This window comes from Triturus cristatus, chromosome 1_2, assembly GCF_964204655.1.
Source record: "Triturus cristatus chromosome 1_2, aTriCri1.1, whole genome shotgun sequence".
NCBI classification, from domain to species: domain Eukaryota; kingdom Metazoa; phylum Chordata; class Amphibia; order Caudata; family Salamandridae; genus Triturus; species Triturus cristatus.
In genome coordinates, this window is record NC_140580.1 from 898,961,053 (window position 1) to 898,988,860 (window position 27,808).

General features: G+C 43.5%; 1 protein-coding gene across 1 annotated transcript in view; it reads left to right on the plus strand.

Annotated features, from left to right (window-relative positions):
• The window catches only part of LOC146868260 (uncharacterized), a 136,736-nt gene that overhangs the window by 94,626 nt on the left and 14,302 nt on the right, over positions 1 to 27,808 (plus strand). Inside the window, exons 3-4 of the mRNA XM_085609586.1 lie at positions 11,763 to 11,950; positions 17,938 to 18,093. Coding sequence (XP_085465712.1) covers positions 11,763 to 11,950; positions 17,938 to 18,093 — 344 coding nt within the window. The remainder of the gene's footprint in view (positions 1 to 11,762; positions 11,951 to 17,937; positions 18,094 to 27,808) is intronic.

The window sequence follows — 27,808 nt, forward strand, 5'->3', positions numbered from 1 at the left end:
CAACACAGTACCATCCAACAAGTCTTCTGATGTAACATAACTATAAAACCTATTGGTATTACATGATAGGTAGAAATAAAGTTACATAGCAGGGAAGGCCAATACAGACCTCTTGATATATCAACCCAACAGTCACACCCAAGTGCGCTAATACTGGCCTCTAGCGTTAACAATGAGAAAAAATGAATTATCTAATAATATTACTCCTCAATTACAAGCCCACATGAGCATCAGCAATTTACTTGGCACAGAAAATTTCAAATTTCATATTGTATACCATCACAACAATCTTGCCGAAGTTGGCTTGGCATGTACTATCAAAAGAAAGCAGTCCCCTTTATTAAAAGAAAACTGGTAAGACAAAATCCGATATCACCTAGTGTCCCACATAATTTGTGAATGGAAGAATATGGTAGGAGGCCCCAGCTGGGATAGCCTCTCGGAACCCCAGCAGCAGCAGGTGTAGAGAGTCCCTTCCTCTTCTCTCTCTGAAATAAAAATAGATAAAATGCCATTTGCCATTGGATAATGTTTATCATGATTATCTATAGCACGCATATGCTCCAGAACTCTCCTATGCTTTGAATGAATCATACTGCCCATGTTCCTAAGGCCACATGGGGCTTCCAAGACACAGCTCACAAAGTTAGTGGTGCATATAACAAACTGAGGTTTTCAACAGACTTCTGGAAAAAGGTACAATAAACTGTTTTAAATTCTTTGAATTAACACAAGCTTTCCATTTGCTACATATGTAAAAACCCTTTCAGATCAGTGTCCATATTACTGGTCACCGTCGTAATATCGCTGTGTACCAGGGCATCTCTCAGTGATTTACTGCTATGGCATGTAATAGCAGGTTTATCACTAACAATTTCCCCTGTGACATTCACATTTTAGCAAATTCCAGTTTTTAGTCAGAATTCTCCTGACTGAACTGTACCCCTTGTTTTATGTGGTGATGAACCTTAGAGAACCTTCTTCACTAGACGTATTTTCCTTTATAGGGACAAACAAAATTTGATCCGTAGATTTGGCAGGACTATTCGCATGGCTTTGTTCAGTACACATTTTGGATATGCCAGTTGTAAGAATCTTCCTATCATATTTTCCCATTCTATCAAGAAATCACCTTGTTTACTACAGCTCCATTTGGCTCAAAATAACTCGCCATACGGTTTACTCCATTTCAAGGGAAACAAATGACTACTAAGAGCATGAAGTAGGCTGTTCCCTGCCATAGGTTGCCTACACAAGTTGGATTTCAATCTGTTGTCTGAGACTTCTGTGACCACACCTTGAAAAACAGTCAATTCTGAGTTCAAATAATTTCTCATTAAAGCGCGCAATAAAGTTTCTATCATCCTCTGCACTGCCTTGCCAGATAATAAACAGGTCATCAATAAATCTGACCCATAGGATCACCTTCTTCATGTCTTCCCGCAAATTGGGGTGCCATGGACACCTGCTCCTCCCATCAGCCCATCAACAGGTTGGCATAGCTGGGGGAGAAGTAGGTGCCTATCGCAGTCTCCTGAATCAGTCTGTACAAAGTCCCGTTGAAAAGAAAGATGTTATTTAAGCAGAACCTCAACATTTCAAACAACATTTTAGTGTGAGCAAAATTAGATAGGCCAACCTGGTTCTGTCTATTGCTGTCCCAATAAACATACCACAGACCTGCTTTTCCTTCTTGCGGTGGTGCACTTTCACAGCCGGGCCGGCCGCATTAATCAAAAACAAACAGTTGCTCCCAGGTGAAGTGCACTCTCACAGGTTGCAGGTTTCTTATCAGAAAAACAGCTTTGGTGAAAAGAACATAAAAGGTAGAACCAAGCCTGACGTTTTTCGGACTTGATGTCATTTCGCAAAGCCAGCACGTGGCAAACAGCAACACTGCTCCTAATTTATCCCCTCATTACGCATTCATCTCAAGTGAGTTGCATAGCTGACACAATGCAATATGGGATTGGTAGACCAAAGGATACCCATGTGGGTTGCTGTTAAAAACACAAGTGAGCAATCTTATGTCTATTTTTATCACAACTTTTTTCTGATCTACAACACCTTCAAGACAGTGGGTAGAGGATCATTGTCTAGGTTTACTCTTTCAGACAGTTAACATCCGAGTGTTTGGTCAACAGGCTGTCTCAGCAACATAAGCCTTTCTAATACCACTGGAGAGAGCTCAGGTTTCAATTCTGTTTCGATGGCTTTACCGTTTATCTTTTTTCGCAGCCCCGATGTAAATTATATTGCATAGATATTTTTGGAGTAAGAAATGTGTTTATGTGTGTGTGTAATTGGCTAAAAATAATTCCTACATTTATCCAGTAAAGGTCTACTACAAAACCATGATATGCACCCTCGCCATGAAAACCATAATTCACCTCTCAAATGGACTGTTTGTAAATTCACGATTTATACCAATAACCAGCAACAGATGAACTTAACAGCACAACATCGTTAGAAACCATATCCTACGAGCAAACTAGATGGAGTTACAAACGTAGCAGTAAAGTAGAATTTCAATTAGGAAGCATGCTTAATAGGTCTTGCCAAGAGACTAGCTTAGCTGCTGTACGAGCTTGGTTTCCCCAAAAATTCATAGTAAAAATACATATATACATACACAGGCTTACAGTCTGCTTTCTTCATCCATTTGTCTGTTAAAGTGCCATTCACATTTTGTTTCCACCCATCATCACCAACAGCAGGGGTTATTAGTCAGTCCACTTCTTCATTGGCTGTCTTGCACTGAGAGTGACTGCGTTTGCCTGATCACGTGTACACCTGCCACAAAATGAGCACTCTTTAGTAACAGAGCTTGGTTGCTTGGCCACTCCTTTACTTTTTTTATTTTTTTAAAATAAAGATTTTTTATTTTGTAACTTGTTTTTTGCATATGTTTTTAAAAGGAAAATAGAAAAATAAATTGCATTCTTGCCAAGGCTAGGTCTGTTTGCTTTGCCTCAGTTTGTTTTGATTTGGTACAAATTCGTTCAGTGGTTTTTGAGGTATTTAGGATTTGAAATAATGAGTCAGCTGGGCATAGAAAAGTTTAAATTTAGAGAAGTATTGGCCGTGAAACTTGCACACTTGAAGTCCTTAATGTATACGAGTATTGATTCAGTAACTTAGCATGCTTGATGATTTTTCTCTGGAAGGTTTTGCTGCCTCATCCTCGTGCTTGTCAGGAGGCAGCATGTTTGTGCAAATGGTATTCGAGAGTTACCTGCTGAGCTCTGATCTCTTCTGTCTCTGTAATAGGGCATATCTGTCCTCTTGTTGACAGTAGGAAAGCCCTTGATAAATTGTCTACACAAAATTTATATTAATGTTTTTGCAAAAAGGTGACCTGAACGTTAGGATACACTGGACAATGACCATGCTTAAATACGGATTTATATTATCCAAATATCCAGGGGCAGCTCCTCCGTTGGAGCAGAGGAGCGTTGCCCCACTTAAATGCCCCCCAAAGACCAGCTGAGATGAAAAATGAAATGGTAATTCATTACCATTTTGTTTTTCATAGTAAGGTCCTGAACCGAGCGTCAGGACTGGGCGGGGCCTCTTGAGTGACAGCAGCGAGGAGTGGTGGGCAGAGGGGTGCCTTTGCACAGTTGAAAATGCACATCTCTCTTTGGTCGGCCGTCTTGGGACGGCCAGCCAGACAGGCACACTTTAAACCTCTCAACCCAGCGGTCTTAAGACAGCTGAGCTGAGAGTAAGTGCAGGCCTTCAGTGTGCTGTGTAGCGCAGAGTGAGGCCGCTCCCGCCAATTAGGGTGCTGCTCACATGCTGCATGCGAGCAGCGCCAGGACTGGGCAGGGGGTTTGCTCATGCCTACAGCCCTGCACTCAAGAAAGGAAAGGGCCAGAGCACAGGACGATGTTCAACGACTGATGACTGCTTAATGGACTCCACTGTCAGTCCTATAAACTGACACTCAAAAACCTTATTGACCAATTTAACTTACCTGTAGTTCACTAGTATATGGTACTCTGTGTACCCAGGGCCTGTAAGTTTAATGTCACTGGTGGACTGCAGCACCTATTTTGCCACCCCTATAGTGACAAAGCAATTAAATTGGCATATGGCACCCTCCTAATGAGAACGCAACATGAAACAGAGGCTACGGGTATACGACACTTTGTGGGACAATGGGACTCCTTGGTTGTCTTAAATGCACTGTATCTTTCTCTGTACTCTAGGGTATGCATATGCCTATGATGGCAATTAAATTTAATGTTTTCCTTTTAAACAAAAGAAACAATGGCTGTTTGGGATGTAAGGTTGTTCTATGTGCTTTTTAAAAACGTTATTAGATTTCTCTGGGTACCCCAAAAAAACTATATACATGAGCCTCCATATGTGTGTGGCCTTGTTTGGAGGTTACATGCCTGCACACTGCCAGTATGAACAGATGACTGTGGAAGCAGCGCACAACATGCTTGTGACCATGTTTTCAAGGTATAGGGCTCGAAGAAGATGCTAATTGCCTTAACCTTGCAGCCTGTAATCTTCCAACTATACTAGTATTTTACCACCTTATTTACCCACTTCCCTCTGGTTACTGTAACCTTTAGGTGTAGTTGAGCTCTGTAAGTGGGGGGGGGGGGGGTCATGAGTGGGGACAGCGTCCTGTGCAGTTTACCTTTGTCCCTGATGAAATAAACATTTACAGCAACTCTGTATTTGGTGTTAGAATACCAGAGAGCGTTGTGAGGACATAAATCAGTGTAATGATTTAAAAGATGGTTCTATTTAGTATGTGGAAAACCAGGTTAAAAAGTAGATTGGACTTGGAGGTTATCCTGGCATTAGTAGCTTATGCAACTGACACTCCTCACTGGATCACTTGTAGGTAGAAAAATCCAAACAAAAGTAACTCACTGAACCAGCTTAGGTTGGGTGTGAAATAAGCGACCCTATCTAGCTGTAATGTAGAGGCTATATTAGAGTGCCACAAAAATGGTAGCAAGAAGACAGGTGTTGGGAAGTGAATTATTTGCTTCTCTTTACTTTAATGGAAATGATAGAATTGCAAGTCATGGATCTCCAATTACAAACTTGTGTGACCATGACCAGAAAGTGATCAGAGAGGACCTGATAAATATGGAAGAGGTGCCCCGTTCTGGTGGTATACCGCCCTTGAATGCCGCTACATCCATTCACACTTAAATGCTGGGGAGGCCTCTTTTGTTATTTGGCTTTATAGGTATCTAAATTGAATTATTTAAGAATTGGCGTTTTCTACACTCCTCAACTAATGAACCCTCCCACTATAGAGCATTTGTTCTAGCCTCCCTCTGCAAATACGCTGTGTCTACCTAACATTTCTTAAAGGTGAAACCAAGGTAAACCTCTTCATTTACTGACTCTATTGTGAGTAAAAATGAAAGCAAGAGATATTTATTTGACCAGTCCATAGACTCAGAAAAGACACAGGCATAAAAAGAAAGACTGGAAATTAAACCAACAACTTTTAGACTTAAGATGAATGTTCCCAAATTAACTATAAGTCCAAAAAGAGAGTTCATGAACTCTCTTTGGCAGTGGCCTTCAAAGTGTGATTTCCATGCAGTGTGACCCGGGTGTAAGCTTCTTCACATGATGAGTGCACTGGCCACCTTAAAGGCAATGCTTCAAGCTGCGAATGGTAGACTTAATTAGTGGAAGAAATGAGAGGCCCCACCAATTCACTCTATTTAAGTGCAAACCTCAAGTTCCTTTTGTCCCATGATGCAGAGTCAGACACATTCTGCCCAGCAAATCATTCACAGCTAAGTTGGGCCTTAAGCATCAAGGACAGTGGACAGGCAGCAGTCTGCAAAGTTACTTCACAAGCAGGTCAATAATTAATGTAAGAGATCAAATCTTCCTACCTTAAGTCGATTTCGTAAGAAAGTGTGTGCATTGATATCTGAAGCAACAAGAGAGATATGCTTTATGTTGAATCCTGTGTTCATTAGGACCACATTAAATAATTCATTCATTTAATAATGTTTAGTGTTTATACTGCTGTTATTTATTGTGTAACTAAATTCACAATGCCTCTTTCCATACCAAACAGAACTGACTGACTTTTCTTTACTTAATATTATTAGTGCCATCTTAATGGTGTTTATTTTATCACCATACTAAGTACTAAAATGTGATTAATTCTCTCCTATCTGTATTGTATATCTTGTCATAAAGGTTTGTGGTGTGGGGGAAGGGTTGACCACATAGCTGCATTACAGTACTCTCTTAGGATGGCCCTTTTGAAAGTCACCCAGGAATTGGAAATTGCTCTAATAAAGCTACCGTCTGGCTCTGGATGGGTAAAGCACAACTTATGGTAAGTTGTAGGGTTAGACAACTTGCTCCATATACTAACTGTGGCTGCATGGCTGTAGTTGGGCCTCTGTTGACCTTCTATATCAAGTTAATAAACACAAATCTGACCTTATGAAAAGGGGCTGTCCTTAGCAAATGTATGGAAAGAACCCTTTGAACAGATAATCTCTATAATCTTTCCTACTTTTCAGGGGAAGGATTGGGAAGGAAAAGTGACAAAACTAAATTGTAACAGTGAAAATATAAGGAAATCTTGGGCAAAAACTGGATCTCACTGGAGAATCAGCTTCTATGGGAAAAACACAGATAAAGGGATCAATAAACAGTAGGGCTTCTATTTCCCCTAATCGACGCCACAAACAAATTGTCACCAATATATGATTTAGATGATAGAAAATATTATTCCACTGTAACTAGATGTTCAAATGGTTCTCCTTGTAATTTTTTCAGAACCAGTGGTAAGTTCAAAGAGAAACGGGGAAATCCTCAGTTATCTGTTAAAAAGCTTTTGAAGAGAGGAAAGATAATTTCATAAATTGAGTCTAAAGAAGAACCTCAGTAATTTTTTAGATCTGTAAATTGAATCCTGATCATGGGAAATACTAACAGCAGGAGGAAACATACCTAAGAAAGTGTAGGATCTTTATTTGTGGACAAGAGTCTGCCTTAAAACATCTGGAACAATTCCAATTCTCAAAATTAGGGCAGGTTCTGCCAAAACTACTAAGGGTGTTCTGTTGTCTCCATCATTGAATATGAATAGCAACCTCTTTTGACCACCTTTGCCTTCACTAACAGTACTGCTGCTCTGCCCTCTCTTATTTTCTGAAGAACCTTTACTATCAATTTAATGGAGGAAAAGTGTACAGAAGACCCCGGGGCGAAGCTTTGGACAGAACATTTGTTCCTCAGACTTTTGGAGATGGAAGAAAACAAAATTCAAGGTGAAGGACCTTCTTTTATGAGGCAAACCTATGTAAGCAGGGTTGACTGAAATTACTTGGAAAAGATCTGGAGAGCGGCACTGGAAAATTGAGGACAGAAAAATCCTACTCAGATGATCTGATTGCTCTTTTCCAGTCCTGCTGAGATAAACTACAATGAAGGAATGGAGAATTGTGCCCAAAGCCACACCTTTAAACTAGAGCTGCCAAAACGTGTACCTGGTACTCTCTCTGATGGTGATGTAAGCTTTGGCTACCTAATTGTCCATTCTGACTTGTACTGCTTGAGCTCAAAGAAAAGCAGCAAAGACCAAAAGAACATAGCAAATGGCTGCTAATTAATTCCAGTTGGAGGAATACTCTACTTCTGTTGGAGCACAAAGACCCTGCAAGGGAATTGTAGACCCTCCTTGCATCTAGATTCCCTGGAAACATCCACCACTTATGGTCCTGTTGATCTTGTACAGTGAAAGTGAAGACCTGCTGAAAGAACCATCAATGAATAGGCTGCCATTTCACTGTGTATGCACAACCTGTCTACTGGGCTGATGCCTTTGCCCACATAGATGCTAAACAATTCACTAACTTCACCTTCCTCAGAAGGTGAAGGAGGACCTGAACAATGTATTTTCTTAATTTGCTTTAATGTATTGAGGATTCGGTTGGGATTTCTTCTAATTGATGAAAACCCCATTTTTTGTAATGCTGTGCACACCTTTTAGACCTCATCGCAAGCCTTGGAAAAAGAACTAGCACAGATTACCCAATCCTGCAGCTAAGGAAAAGCTCTAATGTCTTGTAGATGCAAACTATCCACCAGAGGTGCCAACCTGTTTGTGAAGACTCCAGAGGCCGTTGCCAACCTCAAGGTTGGAATCTGAAAGTGGAAATGTTTTCCCAATAAGCAGAACTGAAGACATTTTTGTGAGCTCTGGTGAATGGGAAAGTGAAGATCAGTATCAAGTAGGTTTAAGAAGCTAGGACATCTTCTGAAGCAACTAAAAGCACAATGGACTGGTGCATCACTATATAAAAAAGTTGGAGGGGTCGGGTAAGAAGTGGAAAGTTGAACATCTTTAGAGAAAAAATACCTGAAATCTCCTGATGGCATCTGCAGCATAAACATGATTAAATATCACCCCAGTGTCTCATTTGTCTCTGGGTTATCTCTTTCTTGTCCTACACACAATTAATGGAACTGAGCTGAGCCTGACGATGAATGTAACAACGAAGAGTAGGAAGGAAAGAAAGAAATCCTTTGGGTGTCATGAAATTGAATCTGCTAGCCATCTTGAACTACTGTAAAAACCCAGATGTCAATCGTTGTACCCTTCCAAATGCTGAAGACATTTTGAAAATTACTTCTCACAAGGCAATTGATCTCTGGAAGGTGACTGAGATAGTCATGGCTTAGGAGGAGGATAAGGTGGATTGCGAGGGCCACTGGGATTCAGTTAGACACAAGCCTCTGCTGTAAATCATGTTTCGAAAGGGCTAGGCGGTCTACCAGGATACAGAATTGGGGTCAAAACGTTTTCAGGAACAAAATAAACACCTCCTGCCAAAATAGGAAACGAGGCAGAACAATAGGATCCTTGTTGCATTTGATAAGCAAAATATTGAAAATCTCCTAATAAAGACTGCTTGGTATAAGTCCCTTAGGCACTGGCTTTTATTACAGATTTTGTGCTTGTACATTTTTACAGTCATGTTGACCCTTCTGGAGAAAAGAAAGAAAGAGAGAGAGAGAGAGAGAGAAGAGAGAAAAGAGAGAGGAGAGAGAGAGAGAGAGAGAGACTCCATGCTTCTATGAGAGGAACATCGATCTTGCTACCAGGAAACATACCCAGAACATCATGCTTAAGTATGTGTTCTATGTTGATGAGATATTGGGGCTTTCAGAGATCTCAAGACCCCAGCCATCCATAAAGTAGGGTGTGGTCTCAATAACCAAATGCTATCTGTAGCCCCCAAACTCGATTCGCCACACAGGGAGAGAGGCTCAACAAGAAAGTCATTCCACTTTAATAGCCTGCAAAGTGAAGGCCCTGTATCAACAAGGTGGGTAAGCGGTATGAGCAATATTGGTCCGCTAAGGCAGGACCTTCATGCTTTACTTGATAAAAGAAACTGCCCTGGCTCAAGTACAGCCACAGGGGACCTTTGAAAGAGTGGTATGATTAAGGAAAACCTGTATATTTAACAATATTAAAAATATAAACTCACTCACCACTGGACAAAGCATAGACACCTTTATATATGTACCTGAGACTGGAAAAAGCATGACGTTGATACAGCTGGGACTGCTCTTCCTCCTTTTAGTAAAAGGGAGGAGCTTATTTTAGGGACCTGATTAAAAATACTTTGTTTTGTGTTGTTTGGTTTGGGTAGCCCAAATTCTGTTTGCTGTGAAAGCCAGTAGCATAAGCAACTAAGTTCAACATCATCGGTAGCCTGAAGCAAGACATCAATCACCTGAAAAATGGTAGACCTCTTCAAAATACTTAGGACAAAATTCACATTGATAAATCGACTAGTAAATTATATTCTTCTGAATTAATTTGAATTTGAACTATAACCACCTTTTCTGTGATTTTTTACCTGGAAAAAACAAGCTAGATATGGGTCACACATACTAAGAATTGAGGCGTCATCTTTTTCAGAAGAGTGGGTGGATATTAACTGGATTTTAAAATGTGAAGCAAATGTCCTTTCACAACTGATCTTGAGACTTCTGGAACTTTCCTGAAAAAGTTCTTATGAACAACATATAGGCAGAAAAACAAACTGTACTTTCACAATGGTAACTGTTTCTTGGTGTTTTCAGTAGGCCTGGGCGTTGAACTCTGCTCCGTTCGTGGAGTTTGCAGAGTTTTCTGCACTCCGAACTCCGTGGAGCTCGCAGAGTGCAAGAAAACCCAGCTTCGCATGGTGCAGCAGAGTTTTTTCCCTACTCGCGAACGGTAAGTTTGCGAGCGCGAGCTGGAGCTCGGGTAGAATTTCTACCCGTGCTGTAGAAAGACCAGCTTGAACAGCAGTTCCAACAACACTCCGCTACTTGCGGAACTTCGCAGAGTTTATTTGTAACTTCGCGAAGTTCCGGGTAGCATAACTCCGCGAACTACGTCCAGGATTAGTTTTCAGTAGTGGTTATTCACCTTCACTATGTTCCTCTCTACTTTAAATCTTCGCCAAAGAAGTACTGATTTAATGGAAAACCTTTTAAGAAATGAATATTTAAGACAAGGTAGTCATTCTGAGGGTCAGGTAAGATAAATATTCAGATACCAGGTATGCTGCCCTTGATAAGGGCCAACAGGTTACAAGGGACAGAATTAAGTTTTAATGTTTTCTTTTCATGATTCCTCATTTTTATTTCAATAACTGAAATTCTTATTTTATCATACAGTTATTCACACATACTGCTCCAATTCTGAGTATGCCACAAGGAAAACAAACTTATGGCCTATAGGGTAGTATTTTTAAAGCTCACTTTCGTCTAAGATTTTGCAAAGGTAATGTAGATTAAAGGTTGGTTGATGGTAAGTCAGGTTTTGAGTGGCTGCGATTGGTTTATTAGGAAAAGGAATGATGATTATATGTTTCTGTAAGGTTGGAACTCTACTCACAGCATATGATGTTGAGCAAGGTCTACAGATAATGAGGTCTGAAATTCTGTCATGAATAGTGCTGTACATGGTTTGACTGGGTGACTCAATGTTTTTTACCCGGGTTCTGAACTATAGCCTTCTTAGTGTTGAAAAGTGTGAACATGCTTCTTGATTGGTCTGGGACATAATGAAGATGTTAGGGCCTCTCTTCCACTTTAAGAGTATTAACAGCACTTGAAGTTGGAAAAAATTCAGAAGTAACATTGGAAGAAAGAAAATGACTGAATGATTGTTGCATTTTGTATTGAGGATTATTCAATGGCCAAAACAGTGTGTGGGGTGGAACTTTCCAGGTTGTGCCTAAGAGCATGCTTCACTCTTTGAACGCTGTTTGCCCCTGGTGCTTCCATCACTTAGAAATACTATTTTGGATTTCAACTCAGATTCCAGTATCCTTCTAATTGAGAGTAAAATTTCACGCTTCCCGGTTACAGATGGTTTAAGCTATGTTAGCATCTAACAGTGATTTTCCTTGATGGACGGGCACAGTTTATTTGATGTCCAGTGCTCTCAGTACGATCTTCCTGGTTATCCTGACCTCCAGGATTGCCTTGCTCTGGAATGCAAACATTGTAGGGAGGCATGATTGCAATCAAGTAACCCCCTGAACTGTGCTGTGAGGCTACCAACTGACCAGTATGTCAATGCTGTTGTGACCATAATAGCTAATGTGGCATGCATTTTTCTGTCACACGTGTCATCTTTTCTGTCCCTCACTTTTATTGATAGTTCTCACACCGTATATGCTATGGTGATCTTACAAATTCTGTTCCATGACGCTGTCTGTTTTTTCCACATGCTGCAGATGTAGTCAATGAAGAAAGCCGCCAAGCACTGGTTCATCAAGTGGAGGCTCTGGTGGGAGAGAATGGCTTAAACTGCCTGATCAACAACGCCGGCATAAACATTATGGGCAGCCTAGAGCAGGTCACAGTGGGGGCCATGCTACAAGTCTATGAAACTAACACAGTAGCACAACTCATGGTCACCAAGGTGAGAGGCAGTCGGCCTTCCAAGACACTGCCTGTGTGATTGGATGGAATATGTATACATTCAAGGAGTCAGGGACTCTACATTATTCTGGATGTTCTGCAGAAGATGAATGGTGAACTGTGAAAGAGTCTTCCTCAATAGTCCGGGGCTGAGGGTACTTGCTCCATATGCTGGAGAGGTTGGTCATCCTTTGTTCTAGGGGATTTCTGGGGTGTGATTTATATCTAAGAAACATCGTAGGTAACCACATTTTAACAGCAGACTGCAGTGTTCTGATGAAGGCAGGCAAAATGAGAACCTCGGACCTCCACTAGAGGTTTGGAATCCTGCAGGGAAAGATTGCCACCAATTGTAACTGCTCTGGAGCAAAACGTTCTCATCCCACAATATGTCCCCAAAAGCCATATTAGTTTAATCATTGATGGCATGTGCAAGAGAAATTAATTATCTCTTCAAAACCACATACACAAGCTAATTCCCCTGAAGGGCATCCTACATGCTGCAGCAAGTCTCATCCAGGGCCTGAAGAAATATGATCACATTACCCCCACCCTGATGGAACTCCATTGGCTCCCTTTGCCAGCCTGTACCATCTTCAAAAACAGATAAATCCTTCGCAAATCCATCAAACCTGTGACCGGACAGTATGCAGATCTTTCCAGCATGTGCATTAACCACCAGAGTTATCTTGCCATTAATGTAAGCTGGATATTATTGGATAAACAAAGATCTGAGCAGCAGGTACCTGGACCCCAAGGGTATTTCAAAACTCAGTCTGTGTGTGACAGATTGTGTAAGCCAAAATAGATTTAGTGTTATATTTGTTCTTGTTGCAAATTTCTTTGGAGTTAAGTTGAGTGAAATGCTGCTGTGCATGGAGGCCATGGTGTTGTGTCCGCTCCAAATTGTAACTAAAAACACAATTCCCTATAGGTATCATTCAAACAAACAACTATTCATTTAATATCACATTCAAGAAATTATATTACATAATCAAAAGGCAGAATAAAAAGAGAGAAGCAAAAGCAGGATTGATCCAAAAAATGTATTAAAATATTTAATGGCTTTTAAGATTCAAGCAGCATCAAAAAAAGTAGATTAGTGAAAAGTGTCCCTAGTACAACGTGCATAAACGTGCTCCGAAATTGTGCAGGCAGTGCAAAATGTTAAACAAGAAAAAAGGAGGGACAGCGATAAGAAATAACAATTTCAACAATTTTCATTGTATAATTGATAATTTTTAATGATCCCATTGCTTTTATATGTAGGTAATAGTCCAAATTGTTTTAAGCTGGTATAATGTCGACAGTATTTCAGCCTTACATGATTCAACAGGTCATCATCAGGAAATAATTATAGGGGGAACACCCAAAAGAGGAAGGATTGCTGCTTGTAGAGACTTATGACAAAAAAAATATATGAGACATTTTATAGTAATTGGCAAGAATAATTTAAAAACCACAACAGAAGGTCAATTTAGAAATACCTGCAAAGTCGATACTCGCGCTGTAAGAAAAGAGCAGAAGAAAACCACTAGTCAGCATAGTACAAACAGAGGAAAGGTGTTGCCACATGTAAAATGTGCCTGTGATTAAAAATTAAAGCAGACTTACTGATTCAATTGGTATTGTGAAGTTCTATTTAGTGTAAAAACAGCAGGGCCCAAACTGATAAATAAAGACGGAAATTAAAGAAAAGAGATAAGATTAGCCCCTTTCAAAATTAATAAATGGTAATAACCAAGGAAATGGCATTGGCCTAAGGAAGCAAAAAGTACTGTAAGGAGATAATCCAGTATTAATGAAAAATGCCACACCAGAGAGCATGAGAAAATCATGTCAATAAAGTGGTGCCGATATCCAGAAATAAAAAGGGAAATGGGGCATGCATATGACATGAAATACTCAGGGAAGACTAGAATGTTCAAATGAGTCGACCCGCAAGGCATAAGGTGCTCCGCGGGTCAGGAAAAAACATGCGTCTCATGTCGGGTGCTCAAAAAGACTAGAACGCACATGGGCATAGGATACAAAGGGAAAGTCCTGTAAAGCAGGAGACGCTGAATACAGCTAAAGGTCTACACACTCAAAAACACTGATGCACTAACCGTCAATCCAGTGTAGAGTTAACATCAGTCTAATAACTAGGCAGAATTAATTTGTGATATTTGGCCCACATATAGAAGGCCACAAGGGCATCAAATAGCGTATACCACATTGCTAGATCCACAATTAATGAACTGTTGTAAATGAGAAGTAATATTGCTACGTTTAAATTATTTTTGTTGAAGGTATGGGCACACATTGAACAGTTTTGGCATTTGTAATGTCTTGTGATCAGCGGGAAACCCCAACGGAAAGCGACAGTGTGATTGTTGAGTTTTTCGTTGGAAGTCCAAGTTAAGGCGTGGACTAAATAATCTCCCAAGTTACATCCTCTTTTGTAGGAAAATAGTGGGGGGTCCAGGAATAGCTGATGAAAATAGAGCATCATCCAGTTTCTTTTGAAGATCTTACTTAATGATTTTATTGGTGGACGGACAGAAAGTGGATACAAACGCAATTAGATTGTTGGGGTCGTTATCACTTCCAGTTGGGGTTCACCGCAGCTCACAAGACATTACAACTGCCAAAACTGTTCAGTGTGTGCCCATACCTTCTACACAAAGAAATTTTAACTTGGCAATATTTCCTATCATTTACAACAATTCACTAATTGTAGATCTAGCAATGTGGTATGTGCTATTTGATGCCCTTTTGATTTAATGTTATTCTGTTAAAAACATATTGTGAGAATATTCAATGTAATTATTCAGATTTTTGTTTCTTTTTTTCGATTGAATAACTCTTTTAGATTGTAAGCCATTTTTATTAGCCTATTATCAATGGGGATAGATTTAATGTGTATGTGTTTATTCAAATATTCTTAATTGTTTGTATTTTGTCTATCATGGTTATTTCTCCTTTGTTATGATTTATTATACGTCTTTGTTCGAAAATAGATTTTGTATAAATGGTAATCTATTTGACTTACAGGGTGAACCGTAAATTCTGTTATTGAAGCCACCCTGTACATAAGTTAGTCTAATTTTGTTTTTTTCCGCCTAGTTATAACATTGATTTTAACTGTACACTGGATTGATGGTTAGTGCACCAGTCTTTTTTTCGGTGTGTAGACCTTTAGCCTTATTCAGCGTCTTCAGCTGCACTGGCTGTTTCCTTTTTAGGTCGAGCCTGTAGCAGTGCGCATGCGCTGCTCTGGTGAGACTATGTAAGGGGCTTCAGAAAGCTCACCACACGCTCGTGCGTGTGGTCAGCTTTCGTTACAGGCTATTGGGCTTTGCGTGCGTCTTTCTAAGAAAGACAGCATGCAATTGGGCAAAGGCGGGTGCATTTCCCGCCTTTGCTCCACCCACAGCCTATTGCTTGCGGTTACCCGCACAGGCGACATCTGTTTGCAATTATCGTGCACAGACGTGTGCGCGATAATAGAAAACAGATGTCTCGCTGTGGCATGCGCACCACTCGTCTGCTTGTTGTTTTATCTTGGTTTTTTTTCAGAGCAGGTGCTGGCTCAGTTATCTCGGCTGGCGTAATATTTCACATTCTTCGCAGGAACGGGAGTCAGGTGGTACAAGGTGCCTCTGCCTGCGAATGGCTAGCGAGGGGGGATTCTGGGGGGAGCAGTGTTTGCATGATAAGTTGTTTTGGCTCAGCCTGCCCGTTTCACTCGTGTTCATTCTACACCGGTGGACGCCTCAAAATCAATTTTTTAAGTGCAATAAAGTTGTAATTATCGCATTTCCATTCTAAGCGTTTCCACATCTGCCTGGCCAGATCCCCAGAGGCAAAACAAAATATGTTGTAGAAGTTCAATTTCTGAGAGCGTAAAGCACTATTTACCGAAAAGCCTATGTAATTTGTATAAACCTCAGATTATAGGGTATGGATTTTAGCCACTGGAGATTTGTTGACTGAAAGATGTTCTCTTTCTTTGATTATGCGGCACGTTGGCTGCTGGCCTTTGACATCAGCGCCATTAAAGAGAGTGTATGTTATGGCTGCTCGCTGTCAGGGTGTTTTCTGAATTGAAGGGGGCATTGCGGCCTTTCTCTGTAGCAGTGCGTTCCTACCTCCCACACAGGAGCCCCCAGCGCCTTTTTGTGGCCTACTGCACCCTTAATGAGTGTTTGAAAATATGGCAATGCTTACATCTTCTGCCCAAGAAGCTAAGCCGATAGCACTCTGGTTTATGTCACCAACAGATTTAAATTCGAGGTCAGTTTTAGGTTAAGCCGAGCCCATGGGGCCAGGAAGGCCACCCCGTCGCATCATCCCTTTCAACTGTTTCCTGTGATTGACAGTTTGGATCTGCAGCTTTGGTTAAAGGCAGGCTGGGGCATTCACCTTGCTCCCATCCGCAGGGGCTCACGCTGTGCTAGTAGTTTAAAGTTTATTTTACCTTATTTTATGCTGCTTTTGTTTGTTTTAGTGTTATATTGTTCTGTCGGTATTTGCAAGGCACACGTCTGACGTTACATTGCTGCCGATGCTTTGCACAGAAATGGCTCTCTCCCCAGTTCAACGGGTCCTGGGGGCCCCGGATTGCTTTAGTAAGCTGCGAGCCTTTATGCCAGGGAGGTTGAGGGAAGAAGTGTCACGTTTCTAAGAGTAGCCACAAAGACTTACAGCCACAACGCCTATAGGGGTGTGTTTTTAAATCCTAAACAGCTGAAAGCGTGAATGCTCGCTGTCAGAAAAGCCTCTTGTCACAGTTATGATGTGCTACATCACTGCTCTGTTGAGGGCCTCAGACTGAAACCACCCCTTGTGTTCGTAAATAATGTGTGCCAACAATTTGAGCCCTGTAGCTCCGTAGTGAAGATCTGAGAGAAATGAGCAAAAGCAAAGCACGGCACGTTATGTAGAGCTTGTGAACATCTTGTAATGCATGTCTACTGTGCCCTCAGGGGCACGCTCGGGGTTGTACCATATTCATTGAATAGAGGTTGTGGTGTAACGGCCTGAGCTGTGGACTTCAAAACTGAGGAACAAGTTCTGAGTCTCAGCTTCAGCTCAACATCCTCTGATCCTGGGCAAATCGCTTAATTTCCCTGTGTGTAATGGAACTGGAACTTATGTAAACCACTCAAATACTGTTGGCTAGAGTTAGCGCTATATAAGAACTGCAAAAACAAATAAATACATACAAGCGCATTCTGAGTCAGGATAAATACTTTTGAAAGCCACAACACAGCTTTAGTGTGACGAGGCGCTGAAATGTCAGTGATCGAAAAGCGCCCCTCCCTTTTTTTAATGACTTTATTGAGAAGTTGACAAGAGATAACCGGACTCCAGCAAAATGTTTACAATACAGTGAATCTCCTCAAAATGAGCGGGTGACAGTCCGGTGCATCTTATAGGTCCATTGTTGGCTCGTAAGTAGAACGTGATGTCAGTAGGAGTCAGCTGCCCCAGCCCACCAGGACATATACCACCAACATACACACCAGCAAAACACACTACACACATACATCCCACCAACACACATCATATCACAACTCACCACTACTTCCACACCATGCCACTGCCCTTAGGTCACTACACTAAGCACAACTTGCCCACAAACTTTACAGTACTGAACAGAGCAGCTACATTGCTCTACAACATACCTTAAAACCATTGCCAATATCTCTGACTAAACACTTATAAGGTCCCAAAGACGAGACCTATTGGCTATGCCAATGCTTGTTACTTTAGTCCCCCATTTGGCTTTCTAGAATCCTTGTACACTCTACTCTTTTCAAGTGCCCGACACAAGACACATATTTGCGCTTGATGGGTAGCGCTGTAATGCGATTGGGTGGGTACACTGTTAGCCGTTTTCTCGTTACAAGTTATACCCAGGTCCTCAATAGGTTTATGAGTGACTCCTGTTGTTTATATCACGCGTCCACGCCAAAAACATTATGTTTCCTTTTTTTACAGGCATTTCTCCCACTTCTGAGGAGGGCAGCTCAGCAACACGATGGTATGGGCTGGCACCGGGCAGCGATCATTAACGTGTCATCCATCTCTGGCTCCATGCAGCTAGTGCATGAGGGAGAAATATTCCTTACGGTTTACCCATATAGAATCGCAAAGGTAAATATATTTTCTTGGCATATGCATAGGCATCACGGTGCTCCAAAGCTGCAATCAAGTGTCTTATTATGGTATGATTTACAGGGTCGGACTGTCATGTGATTTCCACCCTCTGGTAGGAACTGTGTGTTTTTGGACAGCATAACCATTGGGATGGTGCCAGACTGATTCTATGTACCCCCTTGGGATATGTTGTCCTATAGGCCAGCTAGCTCACAGTGCCTCCATATGTCCCCCTAGACCTAGTGGGGTAGAAAATGGTTCTGGCAACTACTGAACATGACAACCCTGATCCCCCAGGAATTGTGGTAACAAATCTGGGACCCCCAGTCACTGATGCTCTCTTCTTCTCAGAGAAATGTACAAGGCATATGCAGTGGGACGTATTCAATGATTATTGAACCAACGTGATTCTTGAATAAAATATATGTGCCACAATTATCAATAGATGGAAGCAAATGAAAGTTATTAGAAGTACTAGGACTGTGAACAGAATAAAAAGTTCCACCTTCGTGTAAGACAATGTATTTATGCAGGCATATAACACATTATAGAAATCTGGTGCACTCCCACCATGTGTCCCCTAACCTAAATATCTAGGGTGTGTGTGTTGTGCCAAGAACCCCCGTACTGGATGATCCAATCCTTGTTACCTGGAGGGAAAGAAAGCAAGTCCCCGTCGTGGTCATGAGCTGGACACCTTTCGCAGAGATATCAGCAAGCTGCTGGGCTGGTGCTTCAGCATGTAGAGACCTCGCCAATGACAGTAAAGCACTCCTCTACCTAAACCCAGACATGCTTGTTTATAATAAAAATACATCCTTGTGAGTTCTTAGGCATGCCAGCATTGTTATGTTCTATATAAAGCCGGGTCGCCTTGTGGATGAAAAACAGAATGACATTTGCACAATGTGTGTCGAGGCCTTGTACACGGTGTTCAAGGAGTCGTGATAATGGCCTCACAAAGTGAGATCTGTTCGCGAAGCATTTTCAGAGATGCAAATCCAGCATTGTCACGCACGCACGCACGCAAATGTGTGTAAAAGGTTATTGTGTGAAAGGGAAGGCAACTTAAGAAACATGTACATGGTGAAAGATGGCAGCGTTTCTTCATGACCCAACAAAGACACTTGACAGGACTCGCCTTTAGGACAATCTGGCTGGGCCCGAAGAGCTGGTTAAACAGGTTGGTGTGTGTGTTGATTTTCCATCTGTTTGAAGATGGAACAGGATGGATGCTGGCTTCCGTGATTCCCCTGAGGATATGTACAGGTCATGCTAGAAATCCCTGGCACAGTTAATTTGGGCAAAGGACAAGTTGTAAAGCCAATTGATCTTCAAAATGAACAATTGTCTATTGCCGAACCTCTCCATGATCTGAAAGAGATATTTCCACTCAACGCATGCCACAGCCTTCAAGGGTTATTTTGGTGTTGGGTTGGTGTTTCCATTTACACAAAGATGAGCCAAGGTTCTTTAAATGGTTCCTGGAGGACTACCTCGGTATGAACCAGACTTGGGAATTGTGAATGATGGATTGGATGATTTTCCCCAATCTATTGACAAGAACCTTAGCCAAGGTTTTCATATCTACATTTATTAAGGAGAATGGCCTGTAAATAGAACATTTGAACTGATTCTTGCCAGCTTTTGGAATTTAGGACATTACGTCATTATTGATCATAGAACTAGTGACCCAATCCTCCTTAGCCTACTTGAAGGCTGCATACAGCATTTCAGTGACGTGGGGTTTACAAGGTGACCAGATGTCCCTGATTTTACGGATAGTCACATTTCTCAGAGTTCTGTCCCAGTGCATGGCCCCATTTTTAAAAGAAGGTGGTGGGAGTATTACCATGATTACATATTTTCTCACTTCCTCATGCCCCTCTTTAGGTCAAACAAACAGGATTTGCAAAGTGCAACACTGTCACCCCTAGGGGTGTCTGAGTGCTGTGTCACCATCGGTGAGCCAGGTCTTGAGTCTCTTTCTGAAGTCTGCCATCAATAGGGCAGCTGTACGGAGCTGGAGAGGAAGGTGGTTCTAGGTCTTGGCAGCGATGTAGGAAAAGGAGCGGCCACCGTTGCGACGGATGTGTGGGTTGTGTGTGAGGGTGAGTGAAGAGGAATGCAGGTGTCTAAGGGTTGTTGGAAGTTCAGTCGATGGTTGAGGTAGGCAGGTCCTAAGTCATGGGGAGCTTTTAGGGTTGTGTGAGGATCTTGAACTAGCATTTTTACTGGATGGGGAGCCAGTGGAGGTCTCAGGTGGGGGTGATGTGGGTTTGTTTGGAGAGCTCCAGGATAAGTCTGGCTGCAGTGTTTTGCATGGCCTGGAGTCTTCTGATGAGCTGGGTGGAGATGCCGGCATAGAGGGTGCTGCCATAGTCAAGGCAGCTAATAATGAGGGCCTGGGTGACGGTCTTTCTGGTGTTGGTTGGGATCCATCTGAATATTCTGTGGAGCATGCGACGTGTGTGAAAGCAGGAGGAGGTGACTGTATTAACTTGTCATTTCATGGTCAGCTAGCTGTCAAGGTTGTGTGAGTGGTCGGTCGGTGTGGGCCAGAGTTCTGCAGTGGTCCCATGCAAAGGTGTTCTTCCCGAAGATCAGTATTTCAGTTTTGTCGGAGTTGAGTTGGAGGCAGTTGTCTCTCATCCATTTGGCTATGTTGGACATGGCTTTGCAAAAGTTGGTTCTAGCGTTGGCGGGGTCCCCGGAGAGTGAGAGAATCAGTTGAGTGTTGTCTGTTTAGGAGATTATGTTGAGTCCATGGGATCTGACGATGTCTGCGAGGGGGGGTCATGTAGATGTTGAACAGGGTGGTGCTGAGGGATGATCTAACTATAACCTCCCTGTAACGTGGGTTTTTTTAATTCTAATTCCTAACTATAACGTTTTTTTGATTGATTTTCTATCGATTTTTAATGGTATATCTAACTGTAATGTTCCTGTAAAATGTGGTTTTCCTAGTGAATTTCCAAGGTTTTTTAAAATTATATTTCCTAACTGTAACCTATGAGAGTGAATGTGTGAGTGGTTGTATAAGTCGGTGAGTGGATGTGAGTGGCTGTAAAGATCTGTGAGTGGGTGTGTGAATTGTTTTTTGGGTGTGTGAGTGGGTGTGTGAGTGGCTGCATGGGTCGGTAAATGGTTATGTGAGTGGTATGGGTCTGTGAGTGGCTGTATGGGTCTGAGTGGGTGTGTTAGTAGCTGTATGGGTCATTGAGTGGGTTTGTGAGTTGCTGCATGGGTCTGTGAGTGAGTGCATGATTAGCTGTGTTGGTGTGTAACCGGTTTTGTGAGTGGCTGTATGGGTCTGTGAATGGGTGTCGGAGTGGCTATATGGGTATGTCAGTGGGTGTGTGAGTGACTGTATGGGTTGTGAGTGGGTCTGTCAGTGCCTGTGTGGGTCTGTGAGTGGATGTGTGAGTATCTTTGTGTGTTTGTGAGTGAGTGTGTGAGTGGTGCTATGGATTTTGGGCATTTGCATACTTAGAGTATTTAAAAAGGAGAACCATGACTCTCTTCTCCTGATGAGAGCAAAGAAACCACTCATCACAGTCACTATAGATCAGATTCCGCTCCAATAGATCAATGATGCATTCACCTCCATTAAGGATTTCATATTGTTTTTCAATGTGGCGTATGAGAGGAAACACTTACTTTGCCTTTTCAAAGCCCAAGAAGTTATTATCGTTTATTCTTTACTGAAGAGGAGCTTCAACTGGGGCACCTGCTATGTTTATATTTGTAAGTGCTTCCCATTAAGGTTTCATTTCTTTGAAATGAGTAACCTTGGGAGTAGTGGGGCTACGTGGAGCATCGCGTAGTGTGGCCAATCTACGCACACTCGCGCGCTCCGCGTAGCCCCACTACGCACTGCCCACCTCCCGCCCGCCGACATTTTAAAATAAGCTAAACTATTTTAAAAATAAGAGAAAATGTCTTACCTGCGGTGCGGCGTCCCGGGGCTCCCTCTTCCTCGTTGACGGCAACTTCTTCTCACAAATGCGCATGCGCGGGCGTCCGCGCATGCGCATTTGTGAGAAGAAGTTGTTGTCAACGAGGAAGAGGGAGCCCCGGGACGGTGCACCACAGGTAAGGCATTTTACTTAGTTTAATATTCTTTAAATTATTTTAAAATGAGGGCGGGCGGGTGGCGGGCAGCTCTGCTTCGCACTGGTGTGTGCGTAGCGCTGCCTGCTACGCCTACTTCGTAAACCGCGAAGCAGGCAGCGCTACGTACACTCCCTGGGCAGAGCAGAGCACTACGCCCGGGTTTAGAAATGAGCATCAGGGCCAAAATTGAACCTCATTTTTTCCAAGAACAGTCGACAGTTTTGCTGAAAATGCCGAACCAAATGGGGTAAGGGAGGCCGCGCGGCCCCCTCTCCCCGTACTGATTTCAGCTCCGGGGCCTCCAATCCCTTGGGCCAGGCCTCTTCATGCTGAGTGACATGGAGCCTACTCAGGGCACCCAGTGTGCAATGCTGGGAACTGTGGGGGCTGGCAGTGATCCCATGCCCAGGAAGGTGCAAACATGCAACTGCCTGCATGCAGGAGCAATCCTTATATTTGTTTTCCTGCCTGCACTTATGTTCGTCTTGTGGAATGCGCCAGTAATCCTAATACCAGTTGCAGAATCCTCTGACGCCTTTCTGCCATGGCTACTGAGGCATTGGTGTCTTGTCTCCATCCGTATCCAAAACAAGCATATGGAACCTTCGCCACTGCGAATTGGACAGAGCATCTTCTATATTATTGTCAATCCCCAGGACATGCTGCACTCTGAAGATAATTTTGCGCTTCAGGCAGCCCAATACGAAGACTTAAAAAAAGCTGAGTACCTGCATGTCTCTGCCTCACTGCCTATTTACCACGAGTACCACTGTCATGCTGTCCAAATTTTTAAAAAACTATCTTATTAGTAAATTGATACCTCCACAGAGCCACCACAGAAAGCGATGCTCCTCTCTCTATTCTCCCATGTCTGGGGCCATTGCTCCACACACCAATGCCCTTTCCAGTAGAGGCCAAAAGCAGCACCGCCAGCTGCATCAGAAAATACCTGCATATTCCAATCTGTCCTGTCCCCCAAAGTCAAACTGTTCCAAACATGCTAGCTACATCCTCAAGTCTTCCTTCACCCCTGCTAACAATCTCAAGCCGTTGTACAGCATGTTCAGGCCCCATCAGGCGATATTCAAATGCCCCATCAGTGCCTACACCACTCTCACCTGTACCTTTTTCTTGGCCAGCATGGTGTCAATAAGAGCGATCTTTGCCATTCTCTTGTCTTCTTATAACCTCGCTTCCATCCTCACTGTCAATCTCTTTCCTCAATAACATCATCACTGTGTCAGGGCCCTCTGTTTTTTCATCTGCCAGGGGCACCCCCACATCCCCAATCAGAATCTGCTGACAGTTTATAAAGCCTAAGGGCCCCACAAAAAAGATCTCCAAATAAAGCGTTACTGTCCAGTGTCACAAACATGAATAGGGACTGTAGAACGGTGCTGAATCGCTTGAACAAGGCACATTAGATAGAGCAGCCCATGGGCAGTGCTTTAGCCTCACATCACTGCCCTTCAAATTGTATGCACAGGTGCTCAATATCAAGGGTGTGTGTGCTGGAGGCAGGCGGAAAGACTACTTACTGTCGCTCTTCGCCATCTGTGCTCCATTCCCTACTGAATTCACCAGTTCAATTCCCACATCAACCAATATTTAGGACACAGATGACAATTCATCCACTATGTAATTTTTCAATGATTCGCCCTCTGGCTACGATAACTGTTGTATCTGCCAGAAGTGGCCCTTCTCTTTTTTTGGGACTACTCTTATCGGGGACACTAACAAAGTGTCTAATGGCCACTCCTCATAAGGGCCTGTCATCCTACCCTCCCATATCTCTTTCTAAAGCTTAACCCTCACCACCTGTGGCTGTCCTTTTGCAGATTTAATTTTTTCCGCCCACTGTCTCTCTTGTGGTAAATGTAAATGTAGTGCATTTATATAGCGCTCCGCACCCCCCCAAAAGGGTCTCTCAGGCGCTGTGCACATACCACTGTGGAACCCTTCCTGGCCTTTCCCTGTGAAGTGCCCACTCCTGGGCACCCCAAAGGTGAAAGCCAGGCATCCTAGCACTTTTGAGGCCGTTGTGGAGATTAAGCGAGCTATTGCCCAGAGTTGCAGAGTGAGACCCATGATTAGAATAGGCACCGAAGCGAGAATTATCGGGTCCGGGGAAATTGAGCCCAAGACCTGCCGAGGCGGGAATTGAACCCTGGTCCGGGCCAGACCTCTGCATCAGGGTCTGCCGCTCTAATCATTGAGCCACACTTCTCCACTTATTTCCCAGTGGAAATCACTAATCAAATCCCTCTCTCAACAAATCCGCATCCCCTCTGGTTTGTCATAATTCTGTAGCTAGTATGCTAACCTCTGCCGTTAAACCAGCATAAGAGCAGTTTCCTGTAGGTCCTACAGCCCCACACCCTCCCCTGGCGGGTGGTTGCTGCCTTGGCCCCCTGGGATCCCTCCCTAATGTGGGTGTCATGCCAAAATTGTCAATACTTCCTTTGACAAGAGACTCTTTAAAACCCCAACATGCCCCTGACTGACCAACTGTACTCCTACCAACTGATTTCACCCCCCTTTTGGTGCGACACCCTTGAATGTACTGAAATACAATGAGCAATCCGCCCGCTAGCTGTAAACACTGTGGGAGCCGGCATCACCTGACCCATGTTATGGAGCACAAATATTTATAAAGCTCCCCCATTTGCCTTCTGCATCTGCCGCCAGGCGAGCCCTGAACTCCTCATCTTGCTCACCCATGCATACCCCTCAAAGGTAACGTGTGACCTTCGTATCACGCCAATATTCTTAAACATGCCACACACCTTTATGGGATTTTCTGACAGTACTCGCAAATATTAAAAACACTGATGTCTAATTCTCAGTTGTGACTGGTACCTTCGGCCTTCTGGCTAACTCATACTCCTCTTCCTTGGACCCCTCTTTTGCCCTGACTTCCTGCAGCAACTTAAAAACCTTTATGTACTCCCCATTGCATATTTTTTCATTTGTAGATATCATGAGGTTCCAGTGGCAGCTCACAGAGGGAGTGCTGCGGGGCGGGGTAGGGGCAGGGTAGGGGAGTAGTGGAGTCAGTCATACAACATCCAGGAGTAAAGTACGTAAATAAATAAAACTATTCACCTTGCTGCACCGGCGAGTTGGCGATGCAGCGAGCACAAGGTAAATAGTTTTATTTATTTATTTACTTACTTTACTCCTTGCAGTCGTATGTCCAACTCCACTACCCCCCACCCTGCGCCCTCCACCGCCTCGCAGCGCTCACTCTGCAAGCCGCCACTGTAAGGTTCCTGCCCAAGGGTTTCGTAATCTCTATGATTGGCAATTAATTTACTTTCAATTCCTTGCTCTTTTTCTTGTTCACCTCTTTTCCACTCTGCCTTTCCGTTACTTTCTCTATTACCGCTACTACCTTCACCATTCTTTGTGTCCCCTGTAACTGATGTCTTCTGTCCCCCCACTCTTCCCCTGCACTCCCACTGTCTTAGTCTGCTCGTCTGGCCCAACGCCTTTGTCTGTCACACACAGAGGTCTGGAGCAGCTGCTGACCTCCTGGTCAACGCGCCTGCTCTCCCCACTGCTACTGTATAGCTAGCTAGCTACTTGACTCTGACTAAAAGTCTTTATTTTATGGTGCAACTTTTCTGTTTTCCCCATTTGTAGTGTGATTTCCCTCTGCCAGCTCTGTTCTGCACTGTCTTCATTGGTTTGTTTTTGTTGGCGCTCTGCCATTTCTTCCTGCACCTTTCCCTCCCGCTTCCCACCTCCTGAAATACATTTCAACCTCCCAGGTCTCAGATAGAGGTCACAGTGCGGCTCCAGTGAGCAGCTCCTGGCCTCCTGGTCAGATTGCCTGCTCCTCCGCTGCTACGGTATCACTGGCAGGTTACTTGACTCTGACTAAAAGTCTTTATTTTAAGATGCAACTTTTCTGTTTTTTCCATTTGTAGTGTGATTTTTTTTCTGTAACTGTCAGCTCTGTTCTGCAAGGTTTTCAGTGTTTTTGTTTGACACTGCTCCCGCTGTTATTTCCCGCTCCTTTCCCTCCCGCCTCCCACCTCCTAAGAGGCCCTTCCACCTCCCAGGACTACATATGGAGGCCGCAGCATGCACGCGCCAAAGGCAAGCCCGTCAGTGCTCATCCATGCCTCGACTACGCCGGACGCTAAGAACCCTGGCTCTCCCACCCCGCACAGCTACACTGCTGCACACCTTCAAGCCCTGGATCCCGGGCGAATTGATAACAACCACTGCTGCCGCCCATCTCCACGCACAACCAGAGAATCATTCTCCTGTCAGCACTGCCGCTTCACCACCAACACAACCGACCTCCTGGAAAGCTTGAGCAGCATCGACCTCATGCAACTTGTCACCGACCCCACCCACATTGCAAGATACACACTCTACCCCATTTTTACAGCCAGTAACAGAATCAAGTACAACCACATCTCACAGCTCATCAGGACTGCCCACTACAGCATCCACTTTACCATCTCAGGACCTACCAACACCGGCTCCATGCCCCACAGCTCCACACGCAGAAACAGGGAAAAGATATCAGAAGACCAGTGGAACAACGCTTTCTACTCCCTCCCCCTAGACGCAACATTCAACCCAGGCAGCAAAGAACTTCTCCTAGTGGATCACAGAATGCACCACCGCAATTGCCCCCACCAAGCTAGCCAAATCTATAGGAAACCTTTGAACCCGAACCCCCCTCAGCCGACAGCATTAGCCTGCTCACACACATGAACACTAATCCTGAACACCAGCTCACCCATTTTGACCCTTTCACAACTCAAACCACAATCTCCATCATGAACTCTGTGCACTCAGGAGCACCCACAGACCCCTGTCCCCACCATGTATTCAACCTCAGAAACAAGACGATTGACTCATGAGGGTCCTGTACACCTCCATCAACTCGGCCTGTTCCCTGAGGACTGGAAACATGCGAAAGTGAGGCCACTTCTGAAGAAAACATTCTCTGACCTAGAAGAACCAAAGAACTATCGACCCATCTCCCTGTTCCCCTTTCCAGCGAAGGTTCTTGTGAAGGCAATCAACCAGCAGCTCACCGAACACCTGGAACACATCAACGTGTTGGACCCCTCCCAATCTGGATTTCGAGCCAACCACAGCACAGAGACCGTCCTGATCGCAGCCACCAATGGCATCAGGACCCTCCTGGACTGCAGCGAAACAACCTGGTTTTAAGGTTGGTGCCTGTCCCAAAGCCTGCCACAGTGATCGCAGTGTTTCCCTGTTTTTGGCAGAGTGGATCACCGGGAAGCCAACTTGAACAGAGGCGAGCTCTGTCCCCTTAGTCATGTCTTTATAATGTGTCCTTTGTAGCAGGCACAACTGTAGCCATTAGGCTCTAGGGCTTAGCTTATGGTGCCTAGGTACAAGACACAAAAGATGAGAAAAGGTACTGTGCACCAGATAATGCCATTTAGAGCTGCCAATCCTGGGCCATATGATTGAAGCAATCTTTCAACAGGTGTATCTTTGATGCCCTGTGAAAAGCCCTGTAATTTGAGAACGGCTCATATGGAATGGTAGATGTTAAAACTGGACAACTCACTGAAGGCTCGAAAGGACCCCCACTATC